Below are 19,207 nucleotides of genomic sequence, written 5' to 3' on the forward strand. Positions count from 1 at the left end.
AACTAACCCCGGTCAACCTATCTACAGCCTCTCGGGGAGGTAGATAAAAGCTTGGTCTATACTACAAAATTAAGTTGGCCTAACTCCGGTCAGCATAGGTAGTGAACCGCTGCTGTGGCACAGTTGTGCTCCTATAGCATTAAGTATAGCTATAATTTAACTATGGTGAAGGGAGAACTTCTGTCACTATAGTGAATGTCTACACTGAAGCACTGCTGCAGCGGTGCCACTAGCAATTTGAGTGTAGACATAAACTCAGAAGAAATGAACAGAGCAGGACATTTACATGATCCTTTTGCCACAAGTAGGTTAATTTATCCTTACAGTTGTGTTAATTGTCATACATCCAACTTGACCCCATAAAAAGGCTTTACTCAGCTCTTAATAGTAACAACACTTTGTCTTTATAACAAGATAATGTTCAGTGCATCATTTAATCAGCTCCCTCTCACTATCTTTATATAATTCACATCTGATTTTATTTAAAAAAAACCTGTTATTGAATTATGTTTCCCTCTCTGAAGCCTCATTTATAGACACTGGACAAAGGAGTTGCATGATTTATCAAGTTTTCTCTTAAGTCTTGGATAGGTGGTTTATAAAATAGATTTGATTTATAAAAATTGTAGTTATGAGGTAAACTTACAAGTCCACACAATTGAAATTCCCAGGCCATGAAGTTTTGTTGTAAACATTTTGTATAACTATAATCAAAATCATTACATGTTTTTACAAATATTTGAATAAAATGAAAAATTATTGTTTTAACATACTTGCGGTATCGAACATGTCAAACCCACAGTATAGTATTTAAAGTTATCTACATGGCTCCTAATATATTGCACAGTAGTCTTCTGACAAAATGACAGCATTTGTTCCATGTTTTAGTTTTAATGTTACCTATATTACCTTAAAAGCATTGCATCAGTTAGAAAATAATTTACTTAAAAATATCTTTTGGATTATGTCTAGGTACTCAACTCAGCAAATCAATTACACATTTGGCCTAATCTAGGTTAGTGCAACCTCCCTAACTGCCATGGCACCTGTTGCTGTGCTGTCTTTGGCCCCAATCCTACAATGGGTTCAGTGAAGGCCCAAACAGTCATACTAAGGTTGGGGAGGTACAGGACTGGATGAAACACAATTATTTAAAGGTAATAATTGGAGATATACCGATCTCCTAGAACTGGAAGGGACCTTGCAAGGTCATTGAGTCCAGCCCGCTGCTTTCACTAGCAGGACCAATTTTTGCCCCAGATCCCTAAGTGGTCCCCTCAAGGATGGAACTTGCAACCCTGGGTTTAGCAGGCTACTGCTCAAACTACTGAGCTATCTCTCCCTCCACCAATATGGGGTTGAGATTTGGTATCTGTTGTTTAGTTCCAAGATTAAAAAAAAAAACAAAAATCAATATCTCTCAATCAGCTAACACCACAGTTAAGGCTGCAAGTCGGTCACAGATTCCATGACCTCACCCCCACAGCAGTAGCAGGAGCTTGGGAGTGGGAGGGGGCTGGGGATTGGGGCAGGGGAGGGGGTGAGGGCTCGGGGCAGCGTTTACCTCAGGGGGCTTCCCAGAAGCGGCAACATGTCCATCCATCCCTAGGGCTCCTAGGCAGAGGCGCAGCCAGCCAGGCGGCTCTGCACACTGTTTTCAACTGCAGGCACCACTCCCACAGCTCCCATTGACTGTGGTTCCCAGCCAATGGGAGCTGCGTAGCAGGCACTCAGGGTGGGGGCAACGCATGAAGCCCCCCTGGCCCTGCCCCCATCTAGGGGCTGCAGAAACATGCCAGGCAGGGAGCCCAGGCAAAATGTATCTTTGCCTATTCCTTGTTCTGGACTTCCTTGTCTCCTGTACTTCCATGCATAGTGGCTGGAAGTGGGAAAGTAATGGCATTACTCATTTTGTGCTGCTACAGTTGAATTCTTTGAGGTTCTGACCATCTTGGGAGTTGAGTGTGTTCAGCAGTCTGCACTTTACAAAATCAAACCCTTACTGATTCTGTACTACTTCAAGTGCTTGCTCATGTCAATTCCAGTCTTTGTGTGTGCATGCCCACGTGGATGCACGGTCGTTGGAGACTTTTGCCTTGGTGGTATCCTTAGGTTCGGCTGCGGCGCTACCTTGTCCACCCATCCGGTTCATTCTTATTGCATGGGATGGTTGGTTGGAGCACCTTGTCTTGCATCACAAGAGTGTTAGCGGTTCTTACAGTCCATTGTTCTGTCTCCTTTGTATTTTGTTGATAGTTACTTAGCTAGACCATTAAGTTAAGTGCAAGGTGAATTAATGGATTTTTAAACATGCAGAGCTGTGAATCCATGTGTATCACAATATTGACAAAGGGATGGGCCTTCTGTATTAAAACTGTCTTTTGGGTGTGAACTATTTGTTGCATTAATTGCACTTCTTCATCTCCTGATGAAGCGGTGCCCTGCCCCTCCCAAACAAGCAGTGCCCCCTTTCTGCCCAGCAACTTCAAGGAGCACCAAGCCCTGCTCAAAATGGTGGCTGCCACCCTGAATTTGGAGGTCTAGGAGCTAGCAGTGGAACTTGACAGCCTCTTTAATGTCATACCCTCATCCACCCTGTCCCAGGTCACATTGCCCATCCACCGAGAGGTCCTAAAAATTGCTAAGTCTTTGTGGCAGACCCCCTCTTCCATTCTGCATACCTCCAAGAAGGCAGAAAAGTAGTACTATGTCATAGAATATTAGGGTTGGAAGGGACCTCAGAAGGTCATCTAGTCCAACCCCCTGCTCAAAGCAGGACCAATCCCCTGACAGATTTTTACCCCAGTTCCCAAAGTGGCCAACTCAAGGATTGAGCTCACAACCCTGCAGTTTAGCAGGTCAATGCTCAAACCACTGAGCTATCCCTCCCCCCAAAATAAAAGTGTAGGTCCTCTGCTTAGTGGAGATTGAGAATTAATATGCCTATCTCATAGAGCTGGAAGAGACCTTGAAAGATCATTGAGCCCAGCCCCCTGCCTTCACTAGCAGGGCCAAGTTCTGATTTTGCCCTTAATCCCTAAGTAACCCCCTTAGGGATTGAACTCACAACTCTGGGTTTAGCAAGCCAATGCTCAAACCTCTGAGCTATCCCTCCCCCTAGCAAATGGGCTGGAATACTTGATACCCATCCTCCAATGGGATCCCGGTCATGTCCTCCGTCAATGAAAGGGACAGGCAAGGACAGGTGAGTGGCACACCAAAAAATAAAGATGCCAAGAGGCAGGAAAATTTAACTACGTTACTTGGGCAGTGTAGATTTTTTACATCCCTGAACGATGTAGCTGCGTTGACCTAACTTTTTAGTGTAGACCAGGCCTAAGTGGTGGTGTTCCTTCGAAAAAGGGGTTTGAAGTAAAAGTCAGATATTAAAAAAAATGTTAGTCACATGGCCATTTTAAAAACTCTAATACTGGTATAAAAAAAAATCAAGCAGTGCACAAATGACAGTAAACTAGGGCTATCAGGTGATTAAAAAATTAATCATGCGATTAATCACACTGTTAAACAATAGAATACCAATTATTTAAATATTTTTTGGATGTTTTCTACATTTTCAAATATATTGATTTCAATTACAACACAGAATACAAAGTGTGCAGTGCTCACTTTATATTTATTTTTGATTACAAGTATTTGCACTGTAGAAAAACAAAAGAAAGTATTTTTCAGTTCACCTAATACTGTAGTGTAATCTTTTGATCATGAAAGTTGAATTTACAAATGTAGAAGTATGTACAAAAATAACTGCATTCAAAAATAAAACAATGTAAAATTTTAGAGCCTGCAAGTCCACTCAGTCCTATTTCTTGTTCAGCCAATTGCTCAGACAAACAAGTTTATTTACATTTGCAGGAGATAATGCTGCCTGCTTCTTGTTTACAGTGTCACTTGAAAGTGAGAACAGGCATTCTCGTGGCACTGCTGTAGCCAGCATCGCAAGATATTTACGTGCCAAATGAGCTAAAGATTCATATGTCCCTTCGTGCTTCAACCACCATTCCAGGGGGCATGCTGACGAGGGGTTCTGCTCGATAACAATCCAAATCAGTGCAGACTGACACATGTTCATTTTTATTATCTGAGTCAGATGACACTAGCAAAAGGTAGATTTTCTTTTTTGATGGTTTGGGTTCTGGCGTTTGCATCAGAGTGTTGCTTTTTAAAGACTTCTGAAAGCATGTTCCCCACCTCATCCCTCTCAGATTTTGGAAGGCACTTCAGATTCTTAAACCTTGGGTCAACTGCTGTAGCTATCTTTAGAAATCTCACATTGGTACCTTCTTTGCATTTTGTGAAATCTGCAGTGAAAATGTTCTTAAAATGAACAACATGTGCTGGGTCATCATCCGAGACTGCTATAACATGAAATATATGGCAGAATGTGGGTAAAACAGAGCAGGGGACATACAGTTCTCCCCCAAAGGAGTTCAGTCACAAATATAATGAACACATTGTTTTTTATAACGAGCATTATCGGCATAGAAGCATGTTCTCTGGAGTGGTGGCCGAAGCATGAAGGGGCATATGAATGTTTAGCATATCTGGGACGTAAATACTTTGCAATGCCGACTACAAAAGTGTCATGCAAATACTTGTTCTCACTTTCTGGTGACATTGTAAATAAGAAGATGGCAGCATTATCTCTTGTAAATGTAAACAAACTTGTTTGTCTTAGCAATTGGCTAAACAAGAAGTAGGACTCAGTGGACTTGCAGCCTCTGAAGTTTTGCATTGTTTTGATTTTGAGTGCAGTTATGTAAACAAACAAAATCTACACTTGTAAGTTGCATTTTCACAACAGAGGTTGCACTGCAGTACTTGTATGATGTGAATTGAAAAATACTATTTCTTTTATCATTTTTACAGTGCAAATGTTTGCAATAAAAAATGATATACACTGATTTCAATTACAACACAGAATACAATATATATGAAAATGTAGAAAAGCATCCAACATATTTAATAAATTTCAGTTGGTATTCTATTGTTTAACAGTGCGATTAAAACTGTGATTAATCGTGATTAATTTTTTTGAGTTAATCATGTGAGTTAACTGCGATTAATCGACAGCCCTACCATAAACATTTTTAAATGATATTCTAATGCAATTTTTGTAGACTTTTTTTCACCTGTGTTAAAATGGAAATCCTGGTGTTACCTGAGCTGTGATAGTGCTGACTTGCAGTCCACCCTAAATCTTTTCTCAGGTGCCTATCATAGCCTGGGACTTTTCCTTAACACTGGGAAGACTAAGGTGCTCCACCTGCCTTCCCCAGTGCACGTTTCCCTCCTTCTCCCACAAATTGTCATTGGTGGTGAGCCCTGGAAAATGTTGAGTATTTCCCTTACCTTGGTAGCCACCTCTCCCAGACAGCCAATCTTGATGTGGAGACTGAACATTGTGCCAGCGTATCCTTTGGAAAGTTGTTCAGTCATGTCTTTATTAACAGAGATCTGTGTATGGAAATTAAACTCCTGGTCTACAATGCAGTAGTCATCCCCACTCTTCTTTATGGTTGTGAGACATTGATGGCATATCTAAGCCATTTTAAGCATCTGGAGTGGTACCAACAATGCTGCCTTAGAAAGATTCTCCGTATCAGATGGGAAGATTGTCACACCGATGCCAGCATTCTCTCTGAAGCTAAAATCACCAGTGTTGAGGCAAAGATTATGAAACATCAACTTCGCTGGGTTGGTCATTGTGTGCAGATGGCTGATACTAGTCTTCCAAAGCAAGTCCTCTTTTCTCAACTTAGTCATGGTAAGAAGACCCACAGGGGACAGAGGAAACGCTACAAAGAAGTATGCCTTAAGACAAGAGGATTGACTCCACGAATTGAGAAGAGTTGCTGGCAATAGACTGTAGTGCCAGAGGATGTTGTGAAATCCAAGTCTATAACAGCATTCAAAAAAGAACTACAGAAGTTCATGGAGGATAGATCCATCAATGGCTATTAGCCCAGGATGGACTGGGATGCAAAGCCATGCTCTGAAATGTCACTAGCCTCTGTTTGCCAGAAGCTGGGAATGGGTGATGGGATGGATCCCTTGATGATTACCTGTTCTGTTCATTCCTTCTGAAGCACCTGGCACTGGCCACTGTCAGAAGACAGGATACTGGGCTAGATGGGCCATTAGTCTGACCCAGTATGGCCCTTCTTATGTAATGGCATCTCATCATACATCAAGCCTCATCTCATTTTGAAAAGAATCACCTTGCTCAAGAGGAGGAAGGAAAGTGTACAGCACCCTGGCCAGCAGTTTATGCTCTCTCCTGGAAAATCCTGTAGAGCACAAATTGGACTCCTTATCCATCTTAAGTCTCATCAATGACTTTTTCTCCTGACAGACAGCCTCGTGTTGAAGGATAGCTGATGGATAGTGCTACTGTTCCACTATGGCCACATTGGAGCCAGGGCTAGAGTTAGTATAGGGCATGTTTTAAGGCAGGGTGAAAAGTGGAGGAGTTGTTTTTAGAAATTTGAGTTTTATGTAGATGTCCAAAAATGGCAGTTTTTCAGGGCTTTCTCTTTGTATATACAGTAATATATTACTTACTGCAGTAGTATATACTGTAATGAGTAATCTCTTCATAGGTAATAATTGGAGATATACCAATCTCCTAGAACTGGAAGGGACCTTGAAAGGTCATCAAGTCCAGCCCCCTGCCTTAACTAGCAGGACCAATTTTTGCCCCAGCTCCCTAACTGGCCTCTTCAAGGAGTGAACTTACAAGCCTGGGTTTAGTAGACCAATGCTCAAACCACTGAGCTATCCCTCCCTCATAATGGTCCCTACAGTTCTTTAACATACTGTTTCAAACTGTATACACTTTAGCATGAACCAGCAGGGTCTACACAGACCAATTAATGCATAAAACATTTGTGTATTTTAGAAATCACACCCCCATAGTCTGCATTACTGTTCCATCCATGTAGACAAGCCCATAGATTCAAGTAGCAATTTCTGATGTTTCTCTGGTGTTTATTGACTAAATACCAGTTTATTTATTTTTAATTGGAAGTGTTTTATTGTTGTATATTCGTTAAATCTTAAAAGCAGGAGCCCTGTGTTAGTAGTATAATTTCAGGTCATTTGGTCAAAAGGTTCCTCAGATAAAGCCCTGTCAAAAAGAAGCTGATTGTAATATACAAATTGTTCTCGAAACCTTATATGTAAGTATTGGATTTCATGACTTTCCAGAGACCTCTGTGACATTCTCAGCTCCAACCCCACCGCTCCGGGGCTGAAGCAATCAGCTGGCTGGGACCCTGGAGCTCTGAGCCTCCAAGGGCAGTGGGGAGGCCCCTGCAGCTCCAAGTTGCCCGCTGCAGTGGTGCTGGACCCCCAAATCCTCTCCCTGCAGCAGGGCTTGGGCTCTCATCCCCCCATCAGCCCCATTTTGTCACAGTTATTTTTACTAAAAGTCAGGGACAGAGTTCCATGAATCTTTGTTTATTGCCTGTAATCTGTCCCTGACTTTTGCTAACACTAACAGTGACAGAATCTTAACCTTACATATGCATTCTGAGATTGTCTTGTAAATTGGTATTCCATAACAGGGGCTAGGGTGAGAAAGGCAGAGAACATACATTGAGATGAATGGGTCACTTCATACCTCTGCAGTCCTATGTTGTAGGGGGTTGTACAGATCCTCTTCCCCCTACACTAGCTCTCCAAGTGCAGTGTGGAATCTGGGGCTCCCCTTCACTCCCCCTTAATGCCTCCAGGTGGTATATGTGCTCTTCATAGCCCATTAGTCTTCACCTTCCTTCATGCTAAGGCCCATCTAGCTCTACTGGGGCCATGGATGGGACAGAAGGAGGGCAGAGCTGATGGCTGAGTGGTGTTTGAAGGACGCCACCTTGTGTCACCCTCCTTCCCCACACAGCTGCTCTGCAATCATGCCTGTCTGTCTCATGTTCTTGGGCACTGAATATTGATATTTTGTGCTCTGTACTTGTGTCCCTAGGCTTTTAGTGTATATGCCTTTTGTAAGAGAAATAATCCCAAATATTTTTAAAACACATAGGTCATGTCTAAGCTACAAAGTTTGGTTGACACAACTTACATCAGCATACAGCTGCTGAAGTTTTTGTATGTCTCATGTGGTTTGTGTACTTGGCTACTTGTGTAGGTGCTCCGTGTACTCACCAGGAGTGCATGCATCAATGTAAAGTGTGGTGCACCATAGGCTGGCATCTGGCGCAATGCTTTTTAGGATGCCTTCACAGTGCTTTGTGATAGAGTAGCAATTTGCCCAGAGATTTCTGGGAGCTAAGGGTCAAGTTCCCACCATGGTACTTTCTCCATCCCATAATACTTTCCACATCCCATAATTTTTGTGCTCTTTTAAAAAAAATCTTGTCCAGTCCCTCATGGTGCTTTTTGATCTCCATCTCTCTTGACAGAAGCATGAACTCTACAGAGCTCAGGACAAAGCTCATGTGTGTTGCTCCTACAGGATGTATGATTTGGAGTATTTGCAGATATTAAGGAAGTACTGCTATGATCAGGATAGTGATGAGGAAGATGTGGACATATTTGAGCACTATAACTGAATGCTGATGGCCATAACAGAAAAAAAATTGCTAGGTTGCTGCTGGCATTCATGGAACAGCTCCACCTAGTGGAGCACAACTTCTGGGCCTGAGAAATGAGCACTGATTTATGGGATAGCATCATAGTGCAGGTTTGGAATGAGGAGCAGTGGCTTGAAAACTTTTGGATGCGGAAGAGCAGGTTCCTGTATCTGTGTACAGAGCTTGCCCCAGCCCTTTGGCCTGGGAACACAAAATGAGAGCTGCACTGACAGTGGAGAAGTGAGTGGCAACCATACTCTGGAAATTTGCAACATCAGATTGCTATCAGTCAGTGGACAATCATTTTGGGATTGGAAAATCCACAGTGGAGGCTGTTGTGATCCAAATATGCAAGGCCATTAAACATTTCCTGCTTCAAAGGACTGTGACTCTTGGTAATGTACAGGAAATAATAGATGGATTTGCAGCAGTGGGGGTTCCTGAACTGTGGTGGAGCAATAGACAACATGTGTATCCTTATTATGGAACCAGCCCACTTAGCCACTGAGTACATAAACCAGGGGTAGGCAACCTATGGCACGTGTGCCAAAAGCAGCACACAAGCTGATTTTCAGTGGCACACTCATTATGTGGTTCATAGAATATCAGAGTTGGAAGGGACCTCAGGAGGTCATCTAGTCCAATCCCCTGCTCAAAGCAGGACCAGTCCCCAGACAGATTTTTTGCCCCAGATCCCTAAATGGCCCCCCTCAAGAATTGAACTCACAATGCTGGGTTTAAGAGGCCAATGCTCAAACCACTGAGCTATCCCTCCCCACCACCAGTTCTGGCTACCAGGCCAGGGGGCTCTGCATTTTAATTTAATTTTAAAATGAAGCTTCTTAAACATTTTTAAACCTTATTTACTTTACATACAACAATAGTTTAGTTATATATTATAGACTTGTAGAAAGAGACCGTCTAAAAATGTTAAAATGTATTACTGGCACACAAAATCTTAAATTAGAGTGAATAAATGAAGACTCAGCACACCACTTCTGAAAGGTTGCCAACCTCTGACATAAACAGAAAAGGCTAGTTCTTCAAGTGCTATCCCTGTGGGTGCTCCACTTTAGGTGTTCGTGTGCCCCTTCACTTGTAATCGGAAATTTGTGGTATCAGTGCCAGATTGGGTCGCACATGCATGATCCCCGTCGTACACCGCTTCAGGCGGTTAACTGATGCTGTGCGACCAGTCCCCCCCTCAGTTCTTTCTCTAGCACTTTTGGCTTTGAGTTGGCGCACTTAGCAGCGCCTCACTACTTCGTTCTTTTAGCCTATTTACTACTGTTATTTAGTTAGGATAGTTAGTTCATTAGTTTCTCTTTGTCCCCGTCGCCGTGTTTAAAAAAAACAAAAAAAAAGTTTTTTTTAATTACTCTCCTTGTTACAAGCTAGGTTTCAGTTGAACTTTAAGACTAGTCAGCCTCTGTGGAGACAAAAGCCTTTCTTGACGGGAATGCCTGGTTCCCTGAGCTTTAAACGTTGCCTCACCTGCAGGCTCTTCATACCAGCTTCTGACAAGGATCCCTCCTCCTCCACTCAGGCTTCTGATCACCCCACTAAAAAAGTGTCCAAAAACAAGGTAACTATGTCCCCAACGCAGAAATCGGCCAAGAAATGCCATTCTGTGAATGGGCAAACAGCATTGGCACCGACCGCACCAGCAGTTCCAGGAGCTGAGATAGCGGGTCCATCTGGCACTGCTGGTACCACGAGAGCTAAAGACTCTAAAAGAGCCAGCTCGGACGCAGGTGCTAAGGGGAAATCGAAACCCTGTGCTTCAACACTAATGCAGCCAGAGGCGCAATCAGCACAGAGTGGTGAGGCACCGGTGCAGTCTGTGGCTCACTCTTCGACCCCCACTGCACACTTGGTGCACACATTGGCACAGCCTATGGAGCTGACATATACACCGCAGCTTCTGGCACTGATGCTCATGCAGCCTCCGGTGCAGATCATGCAGACACCACAGCAGTCCCTACGGCACAAAAATCTCTTAGTCAGATCTACGCCTGGCTCTCCCATTCTTAGCGCTGATGTGACCTCGGCATCGACTTGACCCTAGCACCAAGTCTCCTTGCGACTCCATCATGCTCTGTGCCATCCTTTTTGAGCAATAATGAGGAGGACATTCGTGCTGCCTTGTAGAGTGTGAGGCTGTGTGTTATCTGTAACACATTAATAACAATGGGTTAACTCTTGAGGGCTCAGCAAAAAGCTAGCTCATCATTTAGCAGTAAGGCATTCCCTAGGAAATACCCCAACTTCTGACTTCACCACCTCAACCAAGCTTCACAATCATCATCGCGGTGTACAGTATTAAATTGTTTGTTTAAAACTTATACTGTGTGTGTGTGTGTGTGTGTAGAGTCTTTTGCCTGGTGAAAAAAATTTCCCTGAACCAAACCCCGCCCCACCCCATTTACATTAATTCTTATGGGGAAATTGGATTTGCTTAACATCGTTTCGCTTAAAGTCACATTTTTCAGGAACATAACTACAATGTTAAGTGAGAAGTTACTGTACCATAATTCCAGCACTTGAAAGAGGGGGTTGGTTCTCGGCCCTCGACCTCCAGGATGCGTATTTTCATATAACGATCCATCGCTTACATCAGAGATTTCTCTGATTTACTATTGGACAGGAATGTTTTCAATACAAGATTCTTCCTTTCGGCCTATCCACTGCCCCTCGAGTTTTTTTCGATGGTACTAGCAGTGGTTGTGGCCTGCCTCTGCAGAAACTGAATCATGATATTCCCGTACCTGGATGACTGCCTGCTAAAAGCACCAACATGACAAACAATGTTACAAGCCACTGAACAGACGGCGACCCTCTTTACAAGATTAGGTCTCCAGATAAATGCAAAAAAAAGTCCATTCTAAAATCTAATTATCTTTTTCCTGGAATTTAAAATTGTGATCATTTCTTATTTTCCCCATAGGAAACCAAGGAAAAATGTTTTAAAGTGACCAGGGGCAGCTCCAGGCACCAGCACGCCAAGCGTGTGCTTGGGGCGGCATGCTGCGGGAGGCGCTCTGCCGGTCACCGGGAGTGCGGCAGGTGGCTCCGGTGGATCTCCCGCAGGCGTCCCTGTGGAGGGTCTGCTGGTCCCGCGGCTTCGGTGGAGCATCCTCAGGCACGCCTGCGGGAGGTCCACCGGAGCCGCGGGACCGGCAACCGGCAAAGCGCCCCCCCTGCGGCATGTCACCGTACTTGGGGCGGCGAAATGGCTAGAGCCACCCCTGAAAGTTACACTAGCTGTTATCTGTATTTAAAGATGCCAAGCTTTTTGGTCATCAGTAGAAACCGATCACCTTTATATCACCACTTAGTTCAGCTTTTCAGCTATGTGTGGCTCATGGTGGGTTTTTAAATAAAGACTTTTTTCATTTAAATTTTTCATAGAAAAAGCTTTAAAATTTACTGAAAATAACAAGTTGAGAAAAATGTCATTTGTATTTCAGGCCACTAAAAAGCAGCCACGTTTATAAGCATAGTTAGTTACTGAACTCCTCCCTCCCCTCTGTTAAATCCTAAATTAATAGTTCCTGGATATTTACTAAATTGTAATAGAAAACAAGTTGAACAGCATTGTCAGTCACAAATTATCAGTATTGTATGCATTTAAGTATTTACTAAATGCAATTTCCTTTTGAACATTACTCTAAACAACCATGAGAAATTTGATGATATGAAATCATAATGGTATAGAGAGGGTTAATAGGGAAGTGTTATTTACCCCTTCATGTTACACAAGAACTAGTTGTTCTCCTGATGAAATTAACAGGCAGCAGGTTTAAAACAAAAGGAAGTACTTCTTCACACAATATACAGTCAACTTGTGAAACTTGTTGCCATGGGATGTTGTGAAGGCCAAAAATATAACTTGTTCATAAAAGAAGTAAATTCATGAAGGAAAGTCCATCAATGGCTATTAGCTAAGATGGGGACAAGGCCTCCCTGATCCAAGTGTCCCTAAACCTCCAGCTACCAGAAGTTAGGACTGGACAGCAGGAACTGAAAGTGCCCTGTTCTGTTCATTCCCTCTGATGCATCTAGATCTGGTCACTGTTGGCCACTATTGGAAGCCAGTCTAGATGGACCATTGGTCTTGTGCAGTATAGCTGTTCTTAAGTTCTGATCTATCTTTTAAAACAGTTTTCTTCTTTTGTTAGTCATGCCCAACAAAAGAGGTCAAAGTTGCCCCTTCTTAGTCTTTCCACAGCTATGGGGGGGGGAGGGATAGCTCAGAGGTTTGAGCACTGGCCTACTAAACCCAGGTTTGTAAGTTCTCTCCTTGAGGGGGCCACTTAGAGATCTGGGGCAAAATCAGTACTTGGTCCTGTTAGTAAAGGCAGGGGGCTGGACTCAATGACCTTTCAGCTCCATGAGACAGGTATATCTCTATATATTTAATTAATATAGTTTTAAATTTATTCTCAAATGTGTAAACTGTGTTTGTGTTTAACTAGTCCTTCCTGCATAAATTCTTAATTCTTTAGAACTATATGGCTTATTTGTTAAAGACTTTTGTTCTAGAAGTGCATGGTAGTTCCCATCTAATCTATTTGATGTATTTCCGAGGCACCTATCTGCTTGCTATCATAATGTTGTACAAGAGGATGTAGACATGTGCTAAGTAATACGTTCCTCCTTGCTTCTGATAGTAGCAGCAATGAGGCAGAAATAGTACAGGTGCAACAATTGTGTCCTTCAACTGTTCTCTCCTCTCGCAACAAAAACTCTTTACTGGTATCTCTTGGTATAGCAATCAGCATTTGCGGTTGTATAAAATTCTAGAAACTACCTTTCAGTAAATAATTCATACATGTAGTGGCAGTCTTTCCTATAATCTGCTCCCACAAAGTTCTCTTTTCAGGGGATGTCAGAGGTCCCTTTGTCCAGGCATTTACTGTTGGGTCCTGTGTAAGGATTCAGTATGCATACAGATAAATATTTTTGTCCAGTCTTGTTATGGAGGCTTGTTCTGACTACATTGTTCTCTTACCCTTCCTGGATCTTAGTTAATTCTAAGTGTATGTTCAGTCAAGGAAGTGGTAGCCAAATACCTCCTATTTCCAAGTCACTCAGAACAGAAATATTTATTAAGGAGAACGATCCTAGGAGGTCAGATATTTCCCAAAACTGCCTCCACTCTCATTTACAGTATGCTTCCCCATTCTGCAAATACTTTGTTTCAGCAGGATGTTATAACTTGTTTAATTAAATAGTATTTCCTAGAAGGAGAAGTTAATGTTTGTTTTTGAAGAGTTGGGAGGTTAGACATATGATTAAGTAGTACAATTATACTAATCTTTTATTTTTTGGTTTAAAGACAGGTATAGCTGATGTCCCAACTGAGAACGAGCTAATCCAGCAGTTCTAAAACTTGCTTACTATGTGTAATACTTAGAAGTACTTGATACACCAATACCACCTATTATTATTAGGTCTAGTCATAATAAATCCTTATTTTGACACATCTTAAAAAAAATAATCCTGCTCTTTTCTCACCGTTTCAGAATGAGCTGTTTTTCTCTTTTCTCTCTCTCTCTCTCCATGGGCAACCTTTGAAGCAATAGACCCAGTGCTGAACTTCTCTCAGGGTGGAATCCCACAAGTCACTTTTAGACTGGGTATCCAGGCTCTGGCACCTCCATGTACCAACTGTAATTACACCAAACGCCTGACTGTGTTTGACCATCTGCACAAATTTTTTTCAGCTGTGCACAGTAAACTGTGTATTTTCTTATTTAAAATATAGCACCTCTTTTCCCATTAGACAGTGAATAACTATATTGAGTTTAGCCAACTTACTGGTATGATTCTTTTGGCCTCTAATGCCAGGGCCTCAAAAACCTCTCACCCACTTGATTATGGTGAATGAAAATTTTGTCTGAGTGGGGTCAAGTGGGATGAGGAAAGCTGTTGGTTCCCTCTCTAGAGGGAATAAATATAGGGAAGGCAGGGAGCAGAGCCCAGTTGTTGTTGTTTAAATTTCTCAAGAGGGGGACTCAAACTGCCAAAACAGCTATATTTTTTCCTGGGGTGGGGAGAAGGGATGGAAGAACAAATTAGGCCACTAATCCTTTGAGACCAAGAGGGAGGAGCTGGAGAACAGAATTATCAGGTTCAGAGGAGGAAAATCTGGGAAGTTGTAGGCATCCTGTACTACCCGGAGGATAGCAACTTGCTCCTAAGTCCTAGACTGCAGGCTGAAAAGAGGACCTCTGCAAAGAGGTAGGGGACAGACTTGATTTATGAGTTTGGAGTGTGGAAGTGAACCTGTGTCAATCTAGTGTAAGAGAATAAAACAATAATTAGTAAAATGGAGGTGGGGGGAGAAAATTGGGCAGTAACACACTCTTTAACTTTACCCAGGATAGTATGGAATTATTCCTTCAACATTTGCCTAACTACATACAAAATACTACATTAAGAGAACATTAAGGTTGCAAAGTCAAACACCGAAAAGTGAGGAAATGCCAGAATTAAGGTTGCCTATCTAACCTTAGGGTATGTCTACACTACGGGATTATTCCGATTTTACAGAAACCGTTTTTTTAAAACAGATTGTATAAAGTCGAGTGCACGCGGCCGCACATTAATTTGGCGGTGTGCGTCCATGTACCGAGGCTAGCGTCGATTTCCAGAGCGTTGCACTGTGGGTAGCTATCCCATAGTTCCCGTAGTCTCCCCCACCCATTGGAATTCTGGGTTGCGATCACAATGCATGATGGAGCAAAAACAGTGTCGCGAGTGATTCTGGATAAATGTCGTCACTCAATCCTTCCTCCGTGAAAGCAACGGCAGACAATCATTTCACACCCTTTTTCTCTGGATTGCCCTTGCAGACCCCATAGCATGGTAACCATGGAGCCCGTTTAGCCTTTTTTCACTGTCACCATATGTGTACTGGATGCTGCTGACAGACGTGGTACTGCAGTGCTACACAGCAGCATTCATTTGCCCTTTGCAAGGTAGCAGAGATGGATACCAGCCCTATTGCACCATCTGCTGCTTTGGAAATTGGTGACGATGGTTATCAGTCATATTGTACCGTCTGTTGCTGTCATGGGTGCTCCTGGCTGGCCTCGCTGAGGTCGGCTGGGGGGCGCATGGACAAAGATGGGTCAGAGCCCCAGATATCCTGCAGAAATAATGAGCTGCATGCCATTCTAGGGGGTCCTCCTGCAACAACCCCAACCGTTGCTTCTCTCCTCCCACACCCCTCCTGGGCTACCGTGGCAGTTATCCCCCCATTTGTGTGATGAAGTAATAAAGAATGCAGGAATAAGAAACACTGACTTTTTAGTGAGATAAAATGAGGGGGAGGCAGCCTCCAGCTGCTATGATATTCCAGGCAGGACATCTCCATTACTCATTAAAAGGTGTGTGTGGGGGGGAAGGAGCACAGCCTCCCGCTGCTATGATAGTCCAGAATCTCCATTAGACATGAAAAGGGGGAGAGAGGAGCTCAGCCTCCAGCTGAGCTCCTCTCCTCTCCTCCAGCCTCCAGCAGAGCTATGGTGAGGACAGTTACCAGCCCTATTGCACCATCTGCCAGGACTGAATCTCCAAGACATAAAGCTTAAAGAAGGGAATGAGCAGGTGTCATTCCCATTTTTGCCCAGGCGCCCCCGGCCGACCTCACCAAGGCCAACCAGGAGGACTCACAGAATGATGACGAGGATAGCTATCACTCATATTGTACCATACCATCTGTCACCAGGGAGGGAAGAAGAGCGGATGCTGCTGTTTAGCACTGCAGTACCCCGTCTACCAGCAGCATCCAGTAGACATACGGTGACATTGAAAAGAGGCGAGAAACTATTTCGTTCCCTTTTCTTTGGGGGGGAAAGGGGGGGTAAATTGACAACATATTCCGTGAACCACCGGCGACAATGTTTTTGACCCTTCAGGCATTGGGAGCTCAGCCAAGAATGCAAATGCTTTTCGGAGACTGCAGGAACTGTGGGATAGCTCAAGTCCTCAGTACCCCCTGCCTCCCTCCATGAGCGTCCATTTGATTCTTTGGCTTTCCATTACGCTTATCACACAACACTGTGTTGAGTCCCTGCTGTGGCCTCTGTCTGTCATAGCCTGGAAATTTTTTCAAATGCTTTGGCATTTCGTCTTCTGGAACGGAGCTCTGCTAGAACAGATTTGTCTCCCCATACAGCGATCAGATCCAGTATCTGCCGTACGGTCTATGCTGGAGCCCTTTTTGGATTTGGGACTGCATGGCCACCCGTGCTGATCAGCGCTCCACGCTGGGCAAACAGGAAATGAAATTCAAAAGTTCGCGGGGCTTTTCCTGTCTAGTGCATCTGTCATAAACAGATAGTTAAGGGTTAATGCCTCTCTTTACCTGTAAAGGGTTAAGAAGTTCACCTAGCCTAGCTGACACCTGACCAGAGGAACCAATGGGGGGACAAGATGTTTCAAAAGGAAGGAGGGAAGTTTCCTTTGTCTAGTTTAGTTTTTCAGTTTCAGCTGGAGTGAAAAAGATCAAGGAACCAGCCTCTTATCAGAGTAGTAAGTTTTAGAAAGGAATAAATAGGTTTATGTTTATTTTCTTTGTAACTTGTCTTGGTACCATTAAGGGAATTATCAAATCTGGGTATTCTTGTGTGTATTAAAGTTTTGCCCAGGGGAACATGCACTGTGTTTTGAATCTGTTGTCTGTGAGAGTAGCTGGTATGCTAATCTCTCCCAGAGGGTTTTCTTTTACCTTTCTTTTCTTTAATTAAAAGCCTTTTTTCTTAATACCTGATTGATTTTTCCTTGTTTTTTAGATCCAAGGGGGTTGGATCTGGATCCACCAGGAGTTGGTGGGAGAAAGGAAGGGGGATAGTTAATTTCTCCTTGTTTTAAGATCCAAGGGGTTTGGATCTGTGTTCACCGGGGAATTGGGGAAGTTTCTCAAGGCTACCCAAGGAAGGGAGTGCTTGTGAATGGTGGCAACGATACCAGATCTAAGCTGGTAATTAAGCTTAGAAGTGTCCATGCAGGTCCCCACATCTGTAGCCTAAAGTTCAGCCAAGTTCAGATCGCTTTCCAGAGTGGTCACAATGGTGCACTGTGGGATACCGCCTGGAGGCCAATACTGTCGAATTGCGGCCACACTAACCCTAATCCGACATGGCAATACTGATTTCAGTGCTACTCCCCTCATCGGGGAGGAGTACAGAAATTGGTTTTAAGAGCCCTTTATATTGATATAAAGGGCTTCATTGTGTGGACGGGTGCAGGGTTAATTCGGTTTAACATTGCTAAATTTGGTTTAAACGCGTAGTGTAGACCAGGCCTGTATGTGGCCCCCTTGTTAAATCAGTTACAATTGATTTTCACGTTTTGTACTTTTGCATTGTAGTGCACGCTTAACTGCATACATATTAATACTTTTTTTTAATTTACAGGTGTTTCCATTTCAAGAAACATTATTGTGACCAGTTTGATGCTAAAGAACATCTTTAACAGAAGTTTTTATAGATGTGATAAACTTTTACCAGAATGGCTCACATAATACTAATACTAAGAAGATTGTGTAAGAAACTGTTTTCCCACTGGAAGCTTTGGAAGTTTAGCATTGTTGTTTTTATTTTTCTAGTATTTTTGTTTTTATTACAAAGAGAAGTAGGTGTTCAAGATGCTAAACATGAACCAGGGATTGAACCAATTGTGGGAAAGAAAAGTGATGTACTAGGTTTCATGTTAAATGCTGTGAACAATATTAAAGGTGCAAAGCCAAAAATGCAGATAAAAGCACCTGTTAGGCAAACCAATATTCCTGGAGAGAGACACTGTTTGCCAGGACATTATACACTAGCAGAACTGAAACCCTTCTTAGAGCGACCTTCTCAGGACCCCAATGCCCCTGGAGCTTCTGGTAAAGCATTCAAAGCTATCAATTTAAGCCCAGAAGAGGAGAAGGAGAAGGAGCGTGGGGATGAAAAACACTGTTTTAATGCTTTTGCAAGTGACAGAATTTCTTTGCACCGGGATCTTGGACCAGACACTCGACCTCCTGAGTATGTTGAAATCCATACATTGAGAATAACATACTTATCAAACATAGAGAGACCCAGCATATTCTCAGAGCAACTTGGGCAGCATTTAAATACACCAAACACTGCAAACAGATGTCGTATAATGTCATCAGTCTGTGGTATAGAATAGGAAATCTCTGATCTACCAGTAGAGGCTATGTTGAGATAAGTCAAAGCTAAAAGTTTTTTAGCAAGGCTTATTTTGCATTTCTTTGTTATCAGGTGTTTAGACATTAAGTAACAATCCCATGAGTTTCTTTGTCTATGATGTATGCCTCTAACCTTAATTCTCCCTTAATGACCATTTTTGGGAACTTCCTTAATTTTTTAAAAGAAAACTAAAACTTATAAGTAAAAATTCTCTAACAGGGTTTTAAAGTTTTCTTTAAAAAAAAAACTTTTAGAAAAAAGTGAAGAAAACGATTTGTTAATAAAAGAAGCAGAAATTTTCTGATAAAGCAGAAGTAGCAAGGACTGTTTTGCAGTCACTGAAAGGAAAGCAAGAATAGTGGGTTTAATAAGTCCTTAGGTTTCCTCTGGAAT

The 19,207-nt window shown here is 42.8% G+C and overlaps 1 protein-coding gene across 1 annotated transcript in view; it reads left to right on the forward strand.

Annotated features, from left to right (window-relative positions):
- GALNT3 (polypeptide N-acetylgalactosaminyltransferase 3) overlaps positions 1–19,207 on the forward strand; it is a 44,782-nt gene that overhangs the window by 1,944 nt on the left and 23,631 nt on the right. The window contains exon 2 of the mRNA XM_039495658.1: positions 18,035–18,646. Within this exon, the coding sequence (XP_039351592.1) occupies positions 18,129–18,646 (518 nt within the window). The 5' untranslated portion in view covers positions 18,035–18,128. The remainder of the gene's footprint in view (positions 1–18,034; positions 18,647–19,207) is intronic.

This window comes from Mauremys reevesii, linkage group 11 (assembly GCF_016161935.1).
Source record: "Mauremys reevesii isolate NIE-2019 linkage group 11, ASM1616193v1, whole genome shotgun sequence".
NCBI classification, from domain to species: domain Eukaryota; kingdom Metazoa; phylum Chordata; order Testudines; family Geoemydidae; genus Mauremys; species Mauremys reevesii.